General features: G+C 36.2%; 4 protein-coding genes across 16 annotated transcripts; 1 reads left to right on the top strand and 3 right to left on the bottom strand.

Annotated features, from left to right (window-relative positions):
* The first annotated feature begins 931 nt into the window (after positions 1-931).
* LOC108205505 (interactor of constitutive active ROPs 2, chloroplastic) lies at positions 932-5,075 on the top strand. 8 transcript variants are annotated; one of them, XM_064081706.1, is made up of 5 exons: positions 932-1,200; positions 2,131-2,207; positions 2,525-2,699; positions 2,933-4,629; positions 4,868-5,075. In XM_064081706.1, the coding sequence occupies exons 2-4, from the start codon at positions 2,188-2,190 to the stop codon at positions 4,601-4,603; spliced, it is 1,866 nt and encodes a 621-aa protein (XP_063937776.1). In that variant the 5' UTR covers positions 932-1,200; positions 2,131-2,187; the 3' UTR covers positions 4,604-4,629; positions 4,868-5,075. The 8 variants fall into 8 exon arrangements, with proteins under 8 accessions (XP_063937776.1, XP_017230981.1, XP_017230980.1 ...); XM_017375492.2 differs by having other exon boundaries at positions 2,098-2,207; XM_017375491.2 differs by having other exon boundaries at positions 933-1,200; positions 2,933-4,651.
* Positions 5,076-7,693: 2,618 nt separating this feature from the next.
* LOC108198093 (APETALA2-like protein 2) lies at positions 7,694-11,529 on the bottom strand. Its single transcript, XM_017365871.2, has 10 exons — positions 9,675-11,529; positions 9,570-9,595; positions 9,416-9,446; positions 9,231-9,318; positions 9,005-9,150; positions 8,879-8,923; positions 8,629-8,762; positions 8,401-8,537; positions 8,191-8,325; positions 7,694-8,069 (listed from the first exon to the last, which is right to left on the bottom strand). Exons 1-10 carry the CDS (start codon positions 10,118-10,120, stop codon positions 7,830-7,832), a joined length of 1,428 nt encoding a protein of 475 aa, XP_017221360.1. The 5' UTR covers positions 10,121-11,529; the 3' UTR covers positions 7,694-7,829.
* Positions 11,530-11,990: 461 nt separating this feature from the next.
* LOC108210856 (mediator of RNA polymerase II transcription subunit 4) lies at positions 11,991-15,078 on the bottom strand. Of its 3 annotated transcripts, none has more exons than XM_017382314.2 (3): positions 14,742-14,898; positions 13,196-14,460; positions 11,991-12,122 (listed from the first exon to the last, which is right to left on the bottom strand). In XM_017382314.2, exon 2 carries the CDS (start codon positions 14,443-14,445, stop codon positions 13,243-13,245), a length of 1,203 nt encoding a protein of 400 aa, XP_017237803.1. In that variant the 5' UTR covers positions 14,446-14,460; positions 14,742-14,898; the 3' UTR covers positions 11,991-12,122; positions 13,196-13,242. The 3 variants fall into 3 exon arrangements, with proteins under 3 accessions (XP_017237803.1, XP_017237797.1, XP_017237788.1); XM_017382308.2 differs by lacking the exon at positions 11,991-12,122 and adding an exon at positions 12,282-12,561; XM_017382299.2 differs by lacking the exon at positions 11,991-12,122 and having other exon boundaries at positions 13,073-14,460; positions 14,742-15,078.
* A 771-nt stretch (positions 15,079-15,849) lies between these two features.
* LOC108221718 (uncharacterized) lies at positions 15,850-21,341 on the bottom strand. 4 transcript variants are annotated; one of them, XM_064081665.1, is made up of 6 exons: positions 20,966-21,340; positions 19,297-19,508; positions 17,146-17,428; positions 16,975-17,060; positions 16,804-16,895; positions 15,850-16,722 (listed from the first exon to the last, which is right to left on the bottom strand). In XM_064081665.1, exons 1-6 carry the CDS (start codon positions 21,215-21,217, stop codon positions 16,403-16,405), a joined length of 1,245 nt encoding a protein of 414 aa, XP_063937735.1. In that variant the 5' UTR covers positions 21,218-21,340; the 3' UTR covers positions 15,850-16,402. The 4 variants fall into 4 exon arrangements, with proteins under 4 accessions (XP_063937735.1, XP_063937737.1, XP_063937741.1 ...); XM_064081667.1 differs by having other exon boundaries at positions 19,297-19,515; positions 20,966-21,102; XM_064081669.1 differs by having other exon boundaries at positions 16,467-16,648; positions 20,966-21,341.
* Positions 21,342-23,275: the final 1,934 nt, after the last annotated feature.

Here is a 23,275-nt window from a genome sequence, read left to right as displayed (position 1 = left end):
TAGTGTGCATGCAGAGGGCCTCATTATTATTTGTAGGACGAAATCATTTAAAAGTTGTCATATAAAATTCGATAAAAAATTTATTCTATGTTTTATGACACTTTTTAGAAATAAAATAAAAGTTTTGTATAAATATAAAATTTTGAAAGATAAAACAAAAATGAATATACAGTTAATATTCATTAAAGATTTAACTAGTTGTAAAGATACACTTCAATATGTATGAGTATTAGTGTATCTTTACAACTTTTTTTTTTTTCTTTCAAAAAAAGTTGTAAAGATACACTAATACTCATACATATTGAAGTATATTTAATGACAGTAATTATAGCTTATCAGACATTTTGTTTAAAAAATTGTGAATCGGTATATTCTTTTGATTATGTGTATAATTACTTTAGAAATATAAAGATATAATATATATGATATTCATTCCAAGAATGTGTGTTAAATATTTTTTAATTATTCACCTTCCTCTTGTAAAAATAATTACAAAAAATGATAACTAATTTGAACTTAAATCAAAATAACTTTAAGCGAATATTCTACAATATACTTTCTCTGTTCCATTTTATTATATACGTTTTTTTTACTCTTTCACTACTCGACACGCACTATAATATTTTTATAAAATATAATTTTATAACTTATTTTTAAATTATTTTTTCAAAATTAAAATATAACATTTAAAGTTTTATTTTAAAAAAACATTAAAATCCGTGTCGTTCCGGTCCTCGATTTATAAACTCAGGGGACGGAGGGGTATGATTTTAGTTTCCAAATGGTACATGCGGCCCTCTTCATTTTTAAATGAAGTTGGACAAAATTGTGCGCGTAGTTATGCGACAAAGGAGAAGAGCGTTAGTGCGAGTAACGTAAAAGCGGTCAGTTTGAAAAACGTACAAGTACTATACAACTACAGTGTCTTTTTCTTACACACTCTCCCCACTGACAAGAAGACTGAGACGCGAAGCCAAAGAGAGAGAACCAAAGATAATAGTAATGTAATGCAATATAATGTGTTCTTGAAATTTGTGTACATACTAATACTGGGAAACAACAACGCGAGTGGAGCAGACCAAGCTTGTTTAGGGTTTCTTTATTCATCTGCTCCCCCCATTTTATTTCTCAATTTCAAACACACACACACACAGTGTCTCTCTCTCTGTTCGTTTCGCAGCCGCAGCTTCATCTTTTCAGGTATCTCTCCCACCACATTCTTCATTTCTCTCTTTGTTTTTACTTCACCATTGCTCTCTCTCTCTCTCTCTCCCTCTCCCTCCCTCCCTCTCTCTCTCTCTCTCTCTCCCCCTCCCTCTCTCATTCTCGCCCTCAGTATGTGTGCTTCTTTGTGCCTGTATAATGCATTTCTTGTTCTCAACTTGTGTAGATCTGCATTGCTATTCAACTTTAGTGTTTGTTTTACTCTATTTTCCTCAACCTATTGTCCGGCACAAGTCAAAGCTTATAGTTTTAAATCTTGTTCAATTTCATCTTAAACTCATAATATAACCGGGTCTGTTAATTGGCATTATTACACAATAATAAGATTTGTCTTACAGAAGGCCAGGCCCATGTCAGTAAAATAAGGAAGTTTAATGTGTGTTTTGTATTTGCAGAAAATGTAACTATATATTATTATGCTATGGCCATATCTTTCTTTTATGCCATTATTGTATTGCTAAACTAATCAAAGTCTTTTAAGGTATGCTTTGTGGATAATGATGACTACTTATCCTAATGCTGTTGGATTAATAATGTTGTTAGATAATTACTTAAGCGCATGAGTAAAAAACAAGTATAATTAAAAAGGTGTAGAGATGGCTTGTAAGTCATATTTGTCTGTCCTCGGATGCTTACTTTTTTGCTTTTTTATTTTCTTTTAAAGTTGTTTCCTTCTGTTTCGGTTTTGGTTGTTGGGAGTGGAGTTTGTTTATGTGGAGTTTCTTTGAAGGGATTGGTGCAGTTTGTTTGTTTTGGTTTTAGGTAATATTTATGGATTAGTTGTTGGGATTCAATGTAGTATCATATAATTCAGTATTTTGCTTTCTACAATTTGTATAAATATAAATTTTGTTTTGTTCTTTCTCCCACAAGGATTCCTCTAAGCTGCCGCAGGTCTTTGTGCAGTTGAGTAGGTGGGCCTTCAGCGTAGAGTGATATATCTTCTTTCTGAGGAATTCTAATATGCAGACACCAAAGACAAGGTAAACCTTTGTACTTAATCTGAGCATGTCCTGTTTGTAAAAAACTTCTGGTTGCTAACAAGTTTTTCTGTGCTGGCATTCTGCAGCACACATTTTCTTATATAAGCTCGGTTTGAATTGAATCATAAAGCAAGTAGTATGTTATACTAGTAAAGTAGTTATTGATTCAGTAAATCTGTCATGCAATGTCTGTATAATCTTTATATGATTCAGATATAATGTGATGAATATGTTTGAGTACAGTATTTCATGTTAGTCATGGTTTTGTATTCTTCTGTTTGGTATCTAAACTTAATAATTTTCCACTTCGAGATCAGAACTGGATCCTTGGAAGTGCCTCAAAGGTCATCGCCAGCTACACCCCGAAGTAATAAGCAGCAGAAGACGACAGGGGCAGACTCCGATTCAGTTCCCTCTCCAGCAACAAGGACACCTGTAGCAAGAAGTCCCAAAATCGCTGATCGCCGATCTCCTCGTAGTCCAGCATCTGAGGTATCATGTTATAACTCATCATTTGAGGTTCTTGTTAATATTTACAGTAAAATGCCAGTCAGGATCGCAATTTTCCCTTTTTTTTCAAAACTAAGCTCTTCACGGTTTTTTTAATAGAAAGATTAAATAAATATGGGTAACCACCTTGGTGTAACTTATTGTTTTGGCTAGTGAATGGAATTTGTCTTTCATTGTAATATTTAGGAATTGACAAATTTATGAACCTTAAACAGGCGAAGAAACGACCTGGAAGAATATCTGATCTGGAAAATCAGCTTAGTCAGCTGCAAGAGGAACTGAAAAAGGCAAATGACCAGCTGAAGTCATCTGAGTCATTGAAGAAGCAGGCTCAGCTAGACAATGAAGAAGCAAAGAAACAGCTGGATGCTATGTCAGCAAAGCTTGAGGAGTCTGAACAGCAGATACATGAACTTTCTGCTTCTGAGGATTCTCGAGTTCAAGAACTGCGTAAAATCTCTCAGGATCGAGATAGAGCATGGCAGTCTGAACTTGAAGCTGTCCAGAAACATCACTCAATAGACTCTGCTGCCTTGTCTTCTGCCATGAATGATATACAGAAGTTAAAGATGCAACTTGAGCGAGTAGCTGAATCTGAAGCTACTTATGCTAGGCGTGCAGAATCAGCTCATGCTGAGGTACAGAGCTTAAGGCAGGAACTAAGTGAAACACTAAATCTGGTTGAGAGTCTGAAACATGAGCTAAGTGATTGTGAAGAATCTAAAGCTCAGGCATTGGAAGCTGTCAAAGAAACTGAATCGCAGTTAGTGATGGCAAGATCAACTGAGGAAACATTAAGGTCTGAAGGCCTGAAAGCTAAGGAAGCTTACAATTCTGTTGCTGTGGAATTGGAGCAATCCAAAAATCAAGTTCTTCATCTGGAGGGACTTGTAAGCAAACTTCAGAAGGAATTTGCCAGTGAAAGCAGCAAAAGTACAGCAGATCCTTCAGGGAGTATCACAGTTGCTCAGGAAAGTGATGAATATGAGAAATCAGGTGAGGTCGAAAAGGAGCTTAACAATGTTAAATCTGAGGTAGTTCAGTTAAGGTCTGAATTAGAGGCAGCTGAAAGAAGATATCAGGAAGAATATATCCAAAGCACACTGCAGATCAGAAGTGCATATGAAGTAGTGGAGCACACCAAGTTAGAATCTCGCAAGCGTGAAGCTGAATTAGAGGCAATTTTGAACTCGGCAAAATCTGATGTTGAAGAATTAAAGTCAAAGCTGATGGACAAGGAAACAAATTTCCACACCATATCGGAGGAGAATCAAGGCTTACATTTAAAGGTTATGGAGAATCAGTTGTCTGGAAGAGAGTCTGAACTTGAATTAGAGGTGAAAAAGTTTGAGCAGGATTTAGTGGAATTGAAAGCGAGTTTGCTGGACAAAGAGATTAAATTGCAGGGCATCACAGAGGAAAATGAGACACTGAAGATGGAAATAGAGAAGAGAGAGCTAGAGAAAGACAAGGTGAATGACGAGACCCTGGAACTAGCTGAAGCAGCAAGGGATGCAGAGCGGGAAGCACTAATGAAGCTCAGTTATTTGACAGAGGAAGCTGATAAAAGTAGTAGGAAGACAGCTCGAGTTACTGAACAGCTGGATGCAGCTCAGGCGGCAAATGCGGAGATGGAAGCTGAACTGAGGAGATTGAAGGTGCAATCTGATCAGTGGAGGAAAGCGGCTGAGGCAGCTGCTGCTATGCTTACGACTGGTAATAATGGCAAGATTGAGAGGAGTGGTTCTCTTGACAACAACTATCATACCATTGGAGGAAAGTTGAGTTCACCCTTTTCAGAGGACATGGACGACGAGTCTCCAAAGAAGAAGAATGGAAACATGCTGAAGAAAATCGGAATTCTGCTAAAGAAGAGCCAGAAATAAAACCATATGGCAGATTGCAGTTACATGTGAGTTCCATTGTTATTTCAGGTAATTACTTATTTTTGTCCCCTGTATATTGTACACGGATACCTCAAGAAAATCTCAAGTCTTTCGAGTCCCCTCCTAAACCTGCTTCTTATACCATGTTAAGTAACTAGTCCATCTAAAACCTTAATGTGTTGGTGAAAGTCCCCAACTACTCTTCAACATCAACATGATAGATATTTCGGCTTATATACTAACTTCTAGTTTCTGTTTACACAGGAAGATTTCTAGGTGGTAGCTGTTGGGCTTCAAAAAATATTAAGCAGGATAACTATTTGGCAGAAGTTTTTGTATAGTTATGCGGAAGTAGACGAACCTTGTTAATCTATTTCACCTTCCATATGTCGTGGGGGATCTTACATTAACCACAACTATGTAATCGCTATTTCTCTCTTTCTCATATGTCCTCTTTATCTTTTGCTGTTTAGTTGGTTCCTCTTCTCATTTCGCTGGATATTACTCTTGGGTCTGAAACTGCATTAGTGAGTCGTTAACGTCACAAGCTCCATTTGCTTCTCAGATGGGTTTCAGACTTTATGCATCTTTACATTGAAGCAAATTGTACCCTGTAAAGAAAAACTATGTTTCTTGATTAAGCCTTAAGGTGATGCTACATAAAATTGCTGTACTAAAAAATTTCTGAATGCAGATTTTTTGGCGTTCTTCAACTTATGTACTCTTGGGGTGTACCTTGACACTTTGTAGGATTACTAAAAAATCAAACAGCGGGAATCTATCTAGTTCAGTGAAGAATACTAGAAAAAGCCGTCATAATACAAATTTAAAAATAAATAAATAAACATTATTAGATCAATTATGATGAATTAAAAATTGAAATATCCTAACCTATCACCTATATCCGCTATTTGAACATCTATTATACAAATTATTTTTTGCGATTATAAAAAAAGATTGTAGAAAAATGATGGCCTTTGTTTGTGCACATATGGTCAGCAATTACATGATGCTACTATGCTAGTAACCCAAATCACAATATGCTCGAATTGAACATATTCGTACAGAAGCCTGCTTCAAATGCACACAAGTTTAATATTTAGAAAATATGTAAGACTAAAGGTTTTGAACACTTACGATGAATCCTTATTTATAATGATTCTAGAGGGGACACCTTGACATGGAGCAATCTAGCACACAATAATAATATAATGACACGTGTATGCAGGGGCGGAACCAAGGGGGGCTGGCCCCGGCGCCAGCCCCAGTTGATAAAAAAATAATAAGTAAATTTTTATTTTTCTAAGGTTTTTAGCCCGGGACGAATTTTATTCATAAGATTTCTTTGAAATGGACCAGGTTTTGTTAACAAATCAGCTGGATAATTTCATTAATGATGTAAGAAATGATAATAGTTTTTCTGAGCTTCAAAATACTGCAAAGCTTGCTATTAAGATGGTCGGAACACATAGAAATACAGCTTATACTTTGGTTTACCGTCTCATGGAGCTAGCTTTGGTTTTACCAGTCGCGACAGCTACTGTTGAAAGAATGTTTCCTGTAATGAAAACACTTAAAGACTTATTTGCGTAACAAGATTAGGGATGAGTGGTTGAACGATAGCATGGTGGTTTACATCGAGAAGGGCATATTTAGAGACATAAATGATGAAGTTATTTTACAACGCTATAAAAATATGTAAACTTGTAGAATTCAGTTGTCATCCATTCCTTCCTAAAAAAAAGCGGTAAAGATGTCACCACTTAACCAATTAAGGTATGCATATTTATTTTTCTGAAATTTTAATAATAAATTAGCCCGGTGTCAAAATTAATCCTGGTTCCGCCACTGCGTGTATGGATATATTATCATAAAAATAAAATTCTCCATTTACGATTATCACTTCCATTGTACTACATACTTCCACACTTACGATTATCACTTCCATTTTACTCCATACTTCCACACACTTCAACACACACTTTTATTTTTATCTTACACAACAATATTGCAAACACGCTCATATATTATTTTAATTATAACAAATTTGAGTATTTCACGTGCATATTATTTTTATCAGAGTTTCGACGTTTACAGCAAATGCAGAAGACATAAATTCCTCTCTGCCGAAAGCAAATACCTCATTTTAACCTATGAATCAAACAACACATACTCCCTCCGTCCCAATCAATAGTATACATCGGGGGACGGGGGCGCGGCACGGACTTTAATGCTTCAATATAATATAGTTCTATAAATTATTTTTAAAATTTTCTTTTTATGTATAAAAGTATAACATTTATACTTTAGCTTATTAGTCAGACAAAACGAGGAGAGAGACAGGCTTATTAGTCAGCTCCAGAAGATATAATATACTATATATGCATCAGAACTCCAGAAAAGCTCCTGAAAACTGTAGCAAAAGCAAATATAAAAGCAGCATTAGACTAATTACTTTATGAAGCCTAGCTCAGGATTAAATAACCAGGATAAGACTGTACAAAAGTGTGACCAAACATTGTGTCAAGTGTAACTTTAATATAGTTAAAGGATTCGGGTTCGTGACAATCGCTTTTTACATCCATTCATCCGCATTGAAAGATAATATACTTTATTTTTTATGTGAATGCAGAGGGCCATGTCGCCTATCTGCGTTTTAGACACATTCTAGGTTTTCCATCTTTCGCTATAAAAAAGTTGTGGAAAGCTTGTTGCCAGAAATCAACAATTTCCCATGGTTAGATACTGTTATACTGCTACCACAACTGCTGTAGCAGGCTTACTTATTGGCCTTGAAAATTGAAGATCTCAACTTACTTCTAAATCATATAGGTCAAAAGTTGTGAAATTGTTTACCAAGTAGATGGACAGCTGCAATTTTACTGAAAGGTTGTATCAACTGTACACTCTCTTTAGCTGGTTTATTAATCTGATCTGATCTGGTGCATGCATATAGAACTAGTCTGCCTATACTTTGGGTGCAATTTACAAGTTCACATTTGATATTTTATTGCAAACTTATTCACTTCATAGAATGTTTAAAAATATTAGGTTGAGTATAAGTAACAACATATTGAGATTTTAAGGGTGTCAGGGACATTTTTAATTTTGATCAAAAGCATCTAATAGACCAAGTTGAAATGTATTAGAATGCTCTGGACGAACAGAAAGCATAAACGAACAATTTAATTTGACGAAGAAGAGACTGAACTCGAATCCTGTGGTTTCAGTAATAGAATACACTGTTAGTGTTTGCCGCGATTTGACATGGCTTAGACGTGTGGCGATGGGGCGGACTGATGAAATAAAAACCAGCTGATGCAGCAGTAGCCCTTGAAGTAACGAATCCTGATGATGCTGCAGTAGAGAAGAGTGGCACTGAAGTAGGTTCAGCATAAGATCCCTGATTACTCCACGCCCAGTGTGGCTGTAAATCAACTTCTATAATCTTGTCCATCGCTCTTCCCTGTACACGTAATTACATGCAGAAGACAAATGAAACTATAAGCAATCAGGAACAAAAAAAAGAATTGTTAGCAATTTAATGAGGCCGTGCATCTGCAGCAACATAATGTTCGTTGGCATACCTCGTAGACAGGAAGAAGACTTGAATTCACCCCACTCCGGAAAGAGGGAAGCCCTGGCGTATAAACTTGGCCAAGAGGCAGTGGAGTTCCCATTATTGCAGAAGGAGAACTCTCCTCTATCTGAATCACCTTATGCTGATGACAACGAGTATCTAATAAGCTAGCTTTTGCGAAAAATCTAATTAGGTACTGAAGTAATATTTGGCTTACTCTGGATTCTCTAACATCAGGGATGTCTTTCAAATGATTCTGGAAACTTAAACTCCCAAAATCATCCGTCCCTTTAGCACCATCAGCAAAATCAGTTGGAGACATTTCCAAGTTCAGATCTAGAGACTGACCGCTGCCTGAAAAAGGATTTATTAACAGACTTATCAGGATATTAGTATATAAATGCTTAAATCTGTTGAATATGGAGCACATACACACACATGTTACCAGTAGTAAAACATAGAGTTGAGCAAGTAACTCCAGTTTCAGCTTCGGAACAAAAATCGTTGTCATAAGTACTTGGCTCGAAATTGGTTACTGCATCCCTGCCATTACATTTTATCGCTGCTTTGTCATAAGCCCTGATTAAAAAGGCCAAAACAGAGTTAGGCCAGAAGCTCTATGTGGATATCGATGGATAAATACATGTCATACGAAAGGGAAGCTAGTAAGAGCAAGGTTAAAAAAAAATCCGAACCTTGCAGCTTCTATCTCACTGTCAAACAACCCGAGATAGATGTACCTGAAGAAAACAAAACATTGTTACACTGGTGGAACTTGGAAGTATAATCAAGTAAGTAATCTAAGTAATAAGCTATCTCACTTTTTCCCAAGAAACTGCCCCATTCGAGCTTCCCATCGCCCACATTTGTGTAGAGTAACTCCTCGATATCTCGAACTCCCTCTGGAAAATCCTGTGCTCTGTCGACGAAGTATCTGTACAAACTCTTCCTTGGTCACATTCTTCATCTGTATAAAATCAAGACAAACACTACCTCAATTCATATTGCAAGCACTGGATACAGTTAGCAAGCGGAAATCAAACCTACTTTCTGAAGATCTTCACCGTAATCACTAATGCTGAAGTTGATATCAGCATTGGCTCCACGGAACTTAATTGCAGCTCTATCATAAGCCCTGATATCATGTTATCAAAATATAATAAGCTACATCTGCTAACAGATTCGCGCTTCTTGTAATTACCCGAATCAAAGAAACTACCATTAACCATTACCTAGCTGCAGCATGAGCAGTGTCGAATCCCCCTTTAATTGCATATATATAAAGAAAGAAAGTCAGTCACTTCAAATCTGTAAGCCTAAAAAGGAAAATGAACAATCACAAAATAAAGCAAGAAGAACCAGAATCATAGTTTCATATAAGCCTACCCAAGTAAACTTGCTTCCCAGTGTCCCTGCATAATCAGCAAAAAAAAATTCAGTTGTTCATAAAATTTTCATAAATATTAAAAATTGCAGCAACAATAAGCTGACCATATGTGTGATTCCCATCGTCCAGTTCTGCGATAAAAGGTGACTCCCCTGTACTGAGAACTCTTAGACCGCGGTCCTCTTCTACTTCTCTTTACTTGCTGCACCTGCTGCTGCACCAAAGGGTCCATCCGCCGCGGTGATCCTCTAACAGGGAACAGCTCTTTCGTCGTAAATCTTGGCTTTACAACACTGCCTTGATTGTAACTCTCTTCATGCTCATCAACTTGGTCATCACCTGACTTCAAAATGTCGAAACAATGCTCATGATAAGGCTGATTCGAGTACTCCTCGTCGCCAGCATTGCTGGATGTTTCCACGTTGACAACAGAGGAGTTTGAGGTACCCGAATGTTCGTTCATTTGCATTCCAAAAAGATGGAGATGCTGCGACTCTGCTGGATCATGGAACGAACTTGACGGAAAATAGTTGAGATTGAGGTCCAACATAGTTGAAGTTGTAATAAAAACAAGTGATCACAGAGACACAAGCAAGATTTGACTTTGAGTAAGTAGGATACCAGGATGATAGTGTAATGAACGTGTGTGTTTAGGGAGCCGTTAAATGGAATATGAAGTAGAGGGGAGTAGATATATTACTGTTAAGGAAGGTTGTTGGTGTCCATTGTTCAAACAGTAGTCTAGTATAGTAACAAGTCTTGAGATTTTAGAGTGACAAACAAGATAGTACTGAGATTTGTCTGAGATTCTAATATAAACGAGATTGGAATTTTGGAACTCCATGATTTTGCGAAACAAAATTTTTTAATCTGACACAAAAAATCGGAAAATTTATCTCAACACTTACAATTTGTATAATCCAGTAATTCACTTTTGCGGATCTACATTCTACCCTAGGTTGAGAATATGTCTCGACTCTCGACCCACCCTCAACTTTCGGAATATGCAAGTAAAATATGTTTCACACAAAGATTTCTAATTTTAGACCATCACAGGCAGCATTTGACTCTTCAAAATGTTAATTGCAGAGATGTACTAATTGAAATGAGAAATATCACTTGGATCCATCAACCATCGAATCCAATCTGACTCTGAGCAACCATTAACGACAAAGATGTATAAATTTGAAAACTGAAAGATCTCATATTACATTTTACCAACCATAACATATCAACTATTAACGTAAAAAAGGTGCATTCATTCCCTCTTGAATGTCGATTTTGCTTATTTTCATTTAGAAACAAGTGAAATGATAGATGCGATGAGCTGGGGCATGCCCCGAATAGAGTAAGAAGAATAGAGCAGAAGAGGCTGAAAGATTTGACAAGTGAAAATACAGCAGTAGAGGCAGAATTCTATAGTGTAGTGTAGGCAGACAACTATCTGATCTGATTACTATGTGGCACCAAGTTCCAACGTTTACTACCATCTCCCAACCCCCCAGCCTCCGTCTAATTACAAAAACCAACTCACATTTCGCGATTATTGCGATTGAGCGGATCATCCGTACACCCCTGTCGAACATCACAGGCAATAGGAATGGAATTGTCACGTTCCTCCATTCCAGTTATAGAAACTCCTTACTTTCACGCACTTTACACTAATGGAAAACTCAACGCACCACACAAATTTTGGCATTCAATCTATTACCCGGATCCATCAGGTCAATGAGGAAATGTGAAATATATTACGTGATAAAGATACACCCACCACATATATATTGCCAAGATTCATGCTTGATGAGACAGTTTTCATTGAATATGAAGTTGACATCACATCTTTTATATGTAATTGGTATCAGTTTTTCACGTTGTTCTCATTCTGTCAATTTGGTGGGTTTTTTTGGCCAGGCATATATTGTTTTCCTGTTTAGAAACACGCCAAAGACAATTGGATCAACACAAACATATTCATCGAAATGTGAATCAGACGATAAAATCTTTCATATAATCAGCTTAAGTTGGCGTGAACAACAATTCTGTTTCAGGAGTGTCGTATTGCAAAATTAATACTCTAAAGAAAGCACAAGCACACATAATGCACTCTACTCGATAAATATGCTACTCAGAATGTATATAGAAGGTAATGCTCAGAGTTAGTTCCACAAGTTTCAACACTATATGGATGTTCAGGAACATTAATTCAACTATAATGACCCACTCCAAGAAAAACCCATCCATCCAACTACATATATCATATATGCAGGTAATGCTTAAAATGATAGTTCCGGGATTTCTTGCACTAAAGGGGCGAAAAGGAAAACTGGAAATCATGTATAGTGAGATCAGAGAATTCAGTCCATCCAATCTCATGCATGTTAAAGACAACAGATATCGCCATATCGGTACAGAACCCATGTATCAAGAGGCAAAAAAAAAATTGAAATCTAAACAGCATTTTGAAAATTCATTAATTCTTAAGTTCTGTATAGTCTGTCAGATATCATAATTTTGTACCAACCGGTTCTAGCTGCCTTGATATTGGTTGCCTCCTGCAAGAGAGGGCAGAAAAAAGTACTATACTTCACATACTAACAAAGATCTAAAACATTGGTGACATTAGACAAACACAAAAAATATTTGTTACCAATCACTAGCAGAATGACTGTTTTTACCCAGCCAATAGGGCATTTGACTATCAGAGCCAGGTATTTGCTCAAATTGCTAGTGCTTCGTAATATCTTTTTTGAAGGGGATTGTTTACAGATTGTAAGATTCTTGACCAATAACAATCAAACTCCAATGAGCCAATATAAAGCAAAACATAAATTTTTTTAACATTTTAGAACCTTGTCTACAGGAAAGCATAGGATAATACATGTCTTTACATAAACTAGAAATTATGGTTGCTTCAGAATAGATCAATACAATATTACCCTTGTCACTGCCATCCTGTTCTTATAAAGCTTCTTTCCCGTCGAAGTATAGCCGCTTAAAAGGTCCAAACAAACAACAGGGTTAAAGCATGAAAGGGTCTGGAAGCACAATTATAAGAACAACTATTTGTTATCATATAATTAGGAATAATATCTCTTAAAAGTTGTAAGGTTTTATTTATCGGTTTTCCTATGGTGTGCCCATGGGCACACACTAAGTGCTAAAATCTATGGATTTGGAAGCTTTTGATTGGCTTACACTCTCTAATAATGGTGGACTCCCCCTGCATTTACAATAACCACACCAATCAAAACCATCCAAATTTATAGAATTAGTGCGTAGCATGTGCCCATGGGCACACAGCCGCACACTAGACAAACCCTTTATTTATTATGGAAGATGTCGAAGAAAATCGCTGATCAAAAATTATTATGGAAGATGATCAGCATTTTTACCTAATATTCTTGTAACAGTAAATTATAAAGTGAACTTCACCCACAAGCAATATAGTATAAATGTAAATAGAGCAATACCAAGATATCGATGATAACCATCGAGTAATCTATGACCACAAAAGATAATTCTATAAGAAATTTTGAACTTTGGTTACAAGCTACAATCATATATTCTTAACTAATCATCCAATACTAAAACAGTTCAGCATAAAAACCATTCATATCACAAGTACCTTTTTTCAAAGTTACCAGCAACTTCACCACCATCGTTGTGGCTTCATTAATCTTCATCATCATCAGAACTTGCCTCGTCACTGGTATAATCACTATCATCTTCAATGTCGAGCTGAACGTGCCGAACTTGTATTGGCTCGGGTGCCTTAGATATACCTGGAGCAATAATCGGCCGTGCTGGTTGCTCATCCACCAGCGAAGGACCAGAGATGGAATCGAATGGGGGGAGTGCAACTGGATCTCCAGGCTTCCATCCAGGTGGAGGAATAATAGGCAGCTCCACAGGCATTCCAGGCTTCCATCCTGAAGGTATTACAAAATTTGGAGGAATCATGCCCTGCATTGTGGCCATATTAGCAAGTGCAGATTCAGATGGCTGAGTCGCAGGGGATTGAATTAATGGCTCAATCATTGTCTCGTTATCTTCTACTGTCTTGGATATACCAACATCCAGATCGGCAAAAGCATACAATTGAGATGCACGCATTTGCTCCTCCTGTGGAGCAGGCGGGAGTGCTCCACGGAGTGGAACTTGCCCAGCTCCAAATTCTGGCGGCGCAAATGTTGTATAGCTTATTCTGTGTGCATATGATAAAATATCATTGACCTTTATCCGAGTTGCAACAGATGTGGTATAAGTTTCGTCATCACCACCATCCAGCTTTGCACGCTTGAGGTGACGATAATCAGAATAATCATCAACAAGTTCATCAAGAACCTGCTCGGCTTCTCTAAGTTTATTAGCAAACCCAAGAACTGCAGAATCTTTAACCCGAATCTCACGAATTATCTTTTGCTTAGCATCTTGGAGATCAAGGATTTCTTGAAGTTCGGCAACCGCTTCAAAGAGCTGGGTCTGAAGGGTAGTAAACAAGGCAATAATTTCTTTAGCCGAAGAAGGGGACGCGTCCAATGGAACCGGCGCCAAGGTCTGGGTCTGCGACGAGAGAAAAGAAGGCAGTGAGCCCCGAAAGGCACTCAACCAATGCGCACGACTAGGCGAAACTTCAAAGAGTCTCGAAGCTAGGGATGCCATCTGTACAAGAAGAGACTGAGCTCTAGGGAGTGGGGGAAGGAGCGGGAGCAATGCCGGAGAGGTAGTTGTAACAACCGCACCCGCGGTGTTCGATTGTTGATGAGAGTGATGAGATTGGACAATTTGCGAAGACGAGAATTTGGGAGGAGCAGGTGAATTCGGATTGGGCAAGCCAAGCCTAGCTGGCGACTGAATAGGTACATTTTGAAGCATTTTCAATTTCCTGACCTAAAACATCACACTCCACAAATCAAAATCTCGATATACAAATACATCAACACAATCTATCATAATAATTACTAACATTATTTACAATTAAACTAACCGAAACCCTAGGTTTCGAAAACTTTTAACATATATGAATAGATATATAAAGCCATTATAACAGTTAGATTACAAACAGGTGTATATATCAATATATTAGAAAAAGAACCCAAATTAATAGATTATAGATCAGTAGTAGCATATATGATATAAAAAGTAGAGGCGCGTGGAAAGAAAGCACTTACCAGTGATTAGTCTCCGGTGCCTAGAGTTGCCGGCGAAGAAGCTCCGACGAGTCAAAACAATTGACCTCAGGTCAAAACCACTGTCCTCGAGTTCCTCATTTTCCGCGGGATAACTCTTTCTAAATTTACTTATTTTAGAATGAGTATATTTGAATGGAATTAGTATAAGGGTCTTTCTAGTGTGTGCCCAAGGGCACACATTAAGCACTAAATTTGATGGGTTTAGTGGATTTTGATTGGTGGAGTTTGGTGTAAATGCAGGGGGGCCATCCATATTTATGATTACATGACCAATAAGAATGCACCAAACTCATAAAATTTAGTGCTTAGTGTGTGCCCTTGGGCACACCATAGAAAAACCGTTAGTATAATTATGTTATATAAATTATAATGAAAATTTATGTGAATATATGTATAAAAACATATATTCTAACTGTGTTTGTTGCAGTGTTATGAAAAGCGCAAATCGGCTCTAGGCGGTGAAAGCACCTTCTAGCGCTTAAGCGGTAAAGCGGACGCTTAAGCGGAATCTTAAGCGGGGCAATAAGCAGATTAATAAAATATAATTAAATATTTAGTTTTAATATTTATATATTCAAAAATAATGTTATATTGTGGTAAGAATTTAAAATTTTAATAATATATATTTTTTAATTTTTTAATATAATTATAGTTATATTATATAAAAAATATTTTAAAACTGAAAAATTAGCAAGTCAAAATCATTTTGACCGCTTAAGTACCGCTTAATCCGCTTAACGACCGCTTAATCCGCTTAATAGTCCGCTTAATTTTCAAAAACGCTTAAGAACCCGCTTAATACAAAATCGAGGCGTTTTAAGGCCGATTCCGTTTAGGCGGCCGCTTAATCGGCCGCTTAATGCGCTTTTCAAAACAACAAACTTTGTTGTCTCTTGATTTATATTTTAGATTTTATCTTTTATATTAATATTAGTAAAAAGGCAGTGGTTGAAGTTCTTTGATAGTTTATCTTGAAAATAGAGAATCCAGAGACAATTTTTTCATTCTAAAAATGGCAAGGGGTTAGTGGAGAAATTCACAAAGGTCAATGTTACAGGTGCTCTCTACTTATCAACAAGTTATACCCTGATAAAATAACTAATACACAGTTAAACAAAATCCTTGTACTTGTACAAACTAAAAACAATTGCTTATACATTTTAGCAACTAAAACAGATTTACAAATATGATCTAATATTTTCGTCGTCATCATAGTAGCAATTCCCACCTAGATTTCAAAAGTAGAAACTCCTTTCTGAGTTCCAAATTTTAGCATGTAAAGAAAACATGGAACTCTGTATTACCATACTACTGTACTAGAATCTTTGCTAGTCGCCATGTTGTTCCTCGTCCTCTTCAAACTTTCTTTCTTACGACAGTTGAATTCTGATTCCTTCCCAGGACAATTGAGGAGATGTTAGTATTGCAGGGACCTAAAAAATACACAAGGATAGAGACTGCAGATGGACCCGGAACATGTTGTTATGTTCTTTGCCAATTCAGACTTTACACGTTTATCCACGTTCTCATCACCTCCATAACGAATTGTGGATAGAAAGAACCTATAATCTAATTGTGGTCATGGGTTAGACTCTCTTCTCCAGCATGCCGGAGGGGTCATTTTTCTGGAAACGGACTCTCTACTCTCTCTTGGGTAGATGTAAGGCCGCGCCCATCTTACCCTCTTCGATCGGCACAAGGGAGTACGTCCCTTTTCCCCTTTCCTTAAAGAACCTATAATCTGGGTGATCAACTTGCAAAAGCCGCAGCCAATTATCAGCTGCTTGGAATAAAGAGTTTATCTTATGGCAATCATATTCCCCTTCTGGACTCCAATCAGAGACTTTAAACTTGTATGGAGCAAGCCCAAATATTGGTAGGGACAACTGCAAGGACATGCCACCATTACCAAATTGCTTAGCTGTTGAACTTTGGTTTTGCGGCAAATTAGTACCAGTATCTGTTAACATGGAGTCATTTTATATATGTCATATAGGAAGGCATTAATATATCCAAGTAAGGCTGAGACAGAGATACGTACTCCCATATAGCGTTGACAATGAATGAAAAGTCAAAAAGCAGGCATCTATATTGTTCAGAGTTGTACCTACAGGTATCCTATATATTGGATACCTTCAGAAGGGCATGTACACGACCTTAGTTTCAAAATTAATATGCATCAAAATTAAAGAAAGTTAAGATTATTGAATACCAGGCAACAGAAATCCAGCTTGAAGGTGTTAAATCACAGCTCCTGCATGTCCTCAGTTCCGGAAATTGAGATGCAAGCTTTAAAATCTGTGAAGAAGTGGAGAAAAAGATGGATCTTACTTCCAATTAATAGATGCTTCAAACATTAATCCTATATAAGTACATAATGTACCTTGTCAGCCAAAGGTTCACGAGCATATGGCAGATCATGTGCGAAATACTCAAACAGAAGAAGACCAGGAGGATTACTAATCTCACTTTCATTAACTGCTGATCCTGTTACAAGATTGTTTCTCAACGATAACCTACTTGAGCATTCTTTGGCAGCATTCTCTTGATTCTGCAAGTTCCTATCTACCTGAACATAGTTGATACCATTCTCTAACCTACATCTGCCACAATGGTCGCTACTGCCATGAGATGAAGACACCCCATCCCTCTCTTCACCAAGCTTTCTGTCAGATTATATTTGATGAGTGGTAGGTATTCACTGTAATATTAAAAAAAAAAAAAGCTATTGCTATACTTTAGAAGATAACAACTTGACAAGCAAGCCACGAACTGGATAGACAGCCTTTATTGATGTAGGAAAAGTGAAGAAAGATATGCAAACATAATTCATCACAAGAGAAGAGATAATACAAGCAATATAAAAATACTCAAAGAAGAATCAATGAAATTTTCACTTTTTTCAAAGAAACATCTATATTTTAACCCAGAGTATTCTAAAACTAAAGAGTACTTCATAAACAAAAATACAATTTACATAAAAATAATTCTAAGATTCTTGCTCCAAATTTGATATAATGTCCCTTATTTATGTCTAAAAGTTCTGAGAATATTCGTTGATATAAATTAGACAATTAAACTTACTTCCAATACATAAACAAGCTGATCAGGTAAATTAATTAGCAAATTTGTTTAATATTTCCAAATTCCAATATCTATCTACTTCTAGTAAACAGAGGTAATTACAGATATAATCTAACATATACAAATTCAGCGACTCTCCTGTAGAACAGATACATGTGCCTCTTAATACAATCACCAATATATGGTCAAATGAGACTAGGCCAAATAAAAAAACACTTCCGGTCTTTCCAACATGAAAACAGATATAAAAGTAAAATAGATATGTAAAGAGAAGGGATAATGAGACCCTCTCCATGTCTCGCTTTCTTTTCATTATCGTTTCCAAAAGGCGAGATTTGGCAACCAATTTGGGGTGCCCCCCCCCCCCCCCCCCCCCCCCCGCCCCGCTTTCTTTTCATTATCGTTTCCAAAAGGCGAGATTTGGCAACCAATTTGGGGTGCCCCCCCCCCCCCCCCCCCCCCCCCCCCCCCCCCCCCTCCTCAGGTGAGGGGGGTGGAGATATTTGGAATCTTGTTATATTAACCTCAAAAAACAATAACGACTGCATATCTGCAATTTGATAGGAGACTGGAAGTGTGAACTCAGAACAAGCCAGTTTGCCAACTCACTTTTTAAAGCCGGAGTTACCACTTTGCAAAGCACGCGTATCATAAGTTACTGGGTGTGTGTACACTATGTCACTATGGGGTGCTAATAATGGTCCATCCGTACAGAACTCACCCTCAGATTCATAAGTTTCAATAAAAATAAAAGCAGACACTAACAAACACAATATAGCAAAAAAAGTAGAATAAATTACTGATCATAAGCAAATGCCATAGCCTCTCATTTCACCTCTCATGACATAAATAATACCAACTACTCAAAATTGTATAGGATCCAAGTTATCCAATCCAACTCCATACCTCCATCCAGAAATACTTCTTGAGTTCTTGTTAACTTATCTAAGACCTATGCAAAATGACATGGGATTTTTTTTCATTCTACATTGCACCCCAACTTTTACCAGAAACTTTTGGCTCAATTAAGATGCAAGTAACCTAAATTTAGGAAAGGGGAAAACAACATACATATTACCACAGTGTAAAACAGCACATCAATGTAATTATTTGGTTGTCAATTACAAGTTCAAAATCTTCCAAGACCAAATCATAAAACAAAAGGCTAACTTTGACAGTTTACCCTTCACAAATTTAACAATTAGCCCTTGAGCTATTTAGAAGGAAAGTTGTATTTCCGCATGGAACTGTGATAGGTTCTTCAAGGTGTGCTCAAACAAGCAGAATGTGGGTATTAAGTCCATCAAATTCAGACCTCAAAATTCTTACTAGAAACATAATTTCCTTCTTAAAATGAAATATTGGTTCAGGAATTACCAGAAGAAACATTTCTGGATCAAAAGAAAGTAGAAGGGGAAGAGAGAGAATCCTCAATCACTTAAGGTCTCACCTCAGTCTCATTGAGGGCATTGATGGGTCTATATACAGCTGAATCGCAGACAAGTATGGTACATAGTACTGGACAACAGAGTCACCACCGCTCAACACAAGGGGAACTCCTGCTCCATATGCACTCCATTCCTTCAGAGATTCCCACAGATCATCTAGGACGAAGTATGGAAGGAAATCATCACCATGAGTTCTCAATTCTTTCATGTTTGTCTACAATCTCCAAAAAGAAGCAGATTACAAACATACATCTAGAGCTCAATTACAACTCCTTAGGAAAGTCCAATACTTGTCAGTTTTTAAAGCAATAATGCATCATAGAGAACCAGAAAACAACAAAATAAAATAGGGATGTATCGTAATCCTATAGTTTACAGGCTCAAAATTGATTCCCTCTAGAATCTATGCTAACACAATAACTGTTCCTAAACTTTTTTTCGAATACTGTCCCTGAAAAAATAAAAGCATTATTATTTAGAGTATACTATTTTTTCTCTCTTTCATTCGTCTAAATTGAGACATATAAAGTGACACAAGAAACTTACCTTCCAAATTGACATAAGAAAGCAATATAAACAAGATCAGAATATAATAAGCATTAAAAAAAGCCTCAATAATCCTTGTTGCACTGGCACTGTAATCAGGAAAAAAAGAACACCGCCAAGAATTTTTTAATCTCAAGCAGTCTCCAAGATTTTGAGATTTTTCTTACAGAATATAGTGTTGTAACATAGTCAGACAACATAAACCAGATATAGTCTGGTCAATTCAAAAAGCTATCTAAATCAACTACAAAAACAGAAAACCCTCTAGGATTACTCTCCTATTCCTCATCAATAAGTGAAAAGTGCAAACTGCGAGAGGCCTCCAAAGCTTAATCACAGAGCTCAAAGGGAAGCATGTTATATAAAAAAATCCAACATATATATGCATCAAGAAAAAAAAAATCAACATATATATGCATCGATAAAATTACAAATATAAAGGACGACAAGAAAAAATTAACATTGTACAAAACAACCAAGTTCTTGTAGTGTGTAGTCAACAATACATGACTTGTTTTCAATATAATAAAAGAAACAGAAACTAAGTGGCGTTCAGTCTTCAACCATCATTTTCTAGAAAAACTTACTTGGTGTCTGATTTTTGTTAATCAAATTCGCGCCACAAATCTTAAAAAAAAGCCATATCTAGTCAAGGTCAAGGTCAATCCCCTTTTTCTCAAGTATTGGCAACCATCAATGGTCGTGCATTGTCAAAGAAAATCTCAAATTCAGATCTTATCTGGAGCTTAAACGTGCACTTCTCTTATGCTCGAAGCAACCAGTAAACTAAATGACATCTACTAAGAAAAGCCTCCCTTTTTCTTTTTACAATTACACTATTAGTTGACATTGCTCAAAATTTGTTAAGAAATATATTATCTTATGACTTATATTAACAATATATCAAAAAGCTAACCAATATGAACCAAATACAATCGAGTTCAAACCTTTTCACTCATTTATTAATTACACACAATCTACAAAACCAAACACATAATAAATAACAACTTTTTATCATAATAACGTATAATATACAAAACTTTCCTCAACAAATCATTGGAAAAATCAAATACACATCAAGATCACAACTTTATAAACCTATCCATACAAAATCAAGATATATACCTTAGAAAAGCGCTGAGCTTGAACAACTGGCGTAGTATTCTCTATAAACTGATCCAAATTACTTAAATTACACGCATTTTCTGTCTGTAACAAACTTGTACTCATCGCCGTCGCTGTCGTTGACTCGTCGGAAGTAGCAACGACTTTTTCCGTCGACTTTTCGGATTCCGATTGTTTTCTTCGCATCGCCGGCGGCCGGTAAAAGCGGTCTTGGCCGCCACGACTGCGATTACCGCCGAGTGGAGTAGACATATGAGAGAATTGTACAGGGATTGAGTTTGTGTGTATAGGTGCAGAAGGTTTGATGGAGAATTAGGGGTTCTTTTAGGGTTTACGAAAGACTAAAACGAACGGTAAAATTTTAGTTAAAACAGGAAGATGGCGAAACTACTGCGTGCACCTCTATTACATAATAATATACTTTTATTATATTTCAAAATATTAAGTATTTCATAAAATAATATGATTTTGAGAAATATATTTTTGAAATTATTTTTATTAGAATTGATTTCTGCAAAAATAATTTTATGGAAAATATTTTTCTTAAATATATTTTCATTTAAAATGTTTTGCACAACAGAAAGAATATGGTCAAAGTGGTGCATCTTGAAAGTGGTGCATCTTGAAGAGCTTTTTAAACACTAGGGTGCGTATTGACAAAAAAAAATTGTTTGAGACCAAATCGAAAAAGCGCTTAAACTTATAGGTACAAAGTTTAAATTACTCTTTTTTTTTGTCACAAGTATAAATTACTCTTTGTTTAATAAAAAGGTATAAATTAGAGAAATAGTTGGTGTAATCGCGAAAAATAGTGTTAAAAGATAGTAAGTATAATAGGTTCATTTTTTTTGAAACGTCTCAAAAAAAAAAAACATTACTCCCTGCCTGCGTCCCACCGGGGTCGTTAAGCTGCGGACGGTGGGCTCGACACACATTTTAAGACTTCCGTTGCATATAGTTCGCATAATTTATTTTTAAAATTTTCTTTTTCAAAATAAATTTCAATATTTAAATTTTAATTTAGAAAAAAATATTTTAGCAATAAATTATGTAAGTATGTTTAACGAGAGTCTTAAGATACGTGTCGAGATTAAGTTTTATGATGTAAAGAATACTTGGGACGGATGGAGTGCTATTTACTGTCAACTCAACTAGTATAACATATATTAGGAGCCTGTTTGTGGCAGCTTTAAACTGAAGCTTGAAAAATACTCCCTCCGTCCCATTTTAATTGACACTTATTTCTTTTTGGGACGTCCCAAAAAAATGAACCTATTAAACTTACTATTTTTGAACACTACTTTTCACTATTACACCCACTACTTTCTTCCACTATCTCTATTCTATAATAATATAAACACTATTACACCCACTACTTTACTCCACTATCTCAAATCTATTATTAAAATTTTGATGGGTCCCACCACTTTACCAACTTTTCAACTAATATAATTTCTTTTACTACCTTTTTCTTAATCTCCGTGAAAGTCAAAGCAGTTCAATCTTTTCGGGACGGAGGGAGTATATGTTTGTGTAATGAGTAAGAAGTCGACTTACAGTTAGAATTAAGTGAGAAGTTGACTTAAAGTCAGAAATTAGTTTGAGGTATTTTCCACAGTAACTTAATTTTTTTGAACTTTTTATTAATGAAAATTACTATAGGTCATAAGTTACTCATAAAACAATTTTATTATTATTATTATTATTATATTTTTAATAATTCATAAGTCGCCCGCAGAGGTTGGTTCAGCTGATTAAAAGATGGAACTTGTATCCTCTTAGTCATAGGTTCGACTCCCGATGGGAGGAGAATTCGTGATTATGCCTCATGGGCCAGAGAGCCTGTCGATTAAGTGCAGTTTACCTTGATTCACGTGGTTTGCAAGCTATTACGTGAGCTCGTGGGTTTATCCAGGACGCACCCAAAGGATAGCGGCTGCGGGTTCCTACGTTAAAAAAAATTACAACTCATAAGTCATTAATAAATTAAAATTACCCAAACAAATATTTTGAACTCCCAGTTTATCAGATAAGTCACGTTAAATTATAAGTCATAAGTTTAGCCAAACGGTCTCTAGTATGAACAACGGGATAGAATTGGTGTAACAACATTTAACGTTTTGCCCTTGTACTTGGGTACTTCTGATTTTAATTTTGATAGCAAAAAATGTTTTTTTATCCAGATGATTTATGACTTAAGGTGATTTATGATTTAACTTGACTTATGACTTAATATGATATGCTTAGAGTTTAAAATGTCCGTTTGGATATTTTCAACTTATTAATGATTTAATTATGAGTTATATTAAA

This window comes from Daucus carota, chromosome 1 (genome assembly GCF_001625215.2).
Source record: "Daucus carota subsp. sativus chromosome 1, DH1 v3.0, whole genome shotgun sequence".
NCBI lineage: Eukaryota > Viridiplantae > Streptophyta > Magnoliopsida > Apiales > Apiaceae > Daucus > Daucus carota.
The sequence above is the reverse complement of the archived record's forward strand: the minus strand, read 5'-3'. Positions and strand labels throughout refer to the sequence as shown.

Bases quoted from the DNA above. Each gene is read 5' to 3' on its own strand.
- LOC108205505 (XM_064081706.1), top strand. From the start codon at position 2,188: ATGCAGACACCAAAGACAAG. The intron at 2,208-2,524 runs GTAAACCTTTGT...CTTCGAGATCAG, and splicing joins ATGCAGACACCAAAGACAAG to AACTGGATCCTTGGAAGTGC. The intron at 2,700-2,932 runs GTATCATGTTAT...AACCTTAAACAG, and splicing joins CTCGTAGTCCAGCATCTGAG to GCGAAGAAACGACCTGGAAG.
- LOC108198093 (XM_017365871.2), bottom strand. From the start codon at position 10,120: ATGTTGGACCTCAATCTCAACTATTTTCCGTCAAGTTCGTTCCATGAT. The intron at 9,596-9,674 runs GTCAGCTTATTG...CTGATTATGCAG, and splicing joins CGATGGGAATCACACATATG to GGACACTGGGAAGCAAGTTT. The intron at 9,151-9,230 runs GTAGGTTTGATT...GATTTTATACAG, and splicing joins ACGGTGAAGATCTTCAGAAA to ATGAAGAATGTGACCAAGGA.
- LOC108210856 (XM_017382299.2), bottom strand. From the start codon at position 14,445: ATGCTTCAAAATGTACCTATTCAGTCGCCAGCTAGGCTTGGCTTGCCC.
- LOC108221718 (XM_064081665.1), bottom strand. From the start codon at position 21,217: ATGTCTACTCCACTCGGCGGTAATCGCAGTCGTGGCGGCCAAGACCGC. The intron at 16,896-16,974 runs GTATTCAATAAT...GCCCTTCTGAAG, and splicing joins AGCTGGATTTCTGTTGCCTG to GTATCCAATATATAGGATAC. The intron at 16,723-16,803 runs GTACGTATCTCT...CCATGTTAACAG, and splicing joins ATTGTCAACGCTATATGGGA to ATACTGGTACTAATTTGCCG.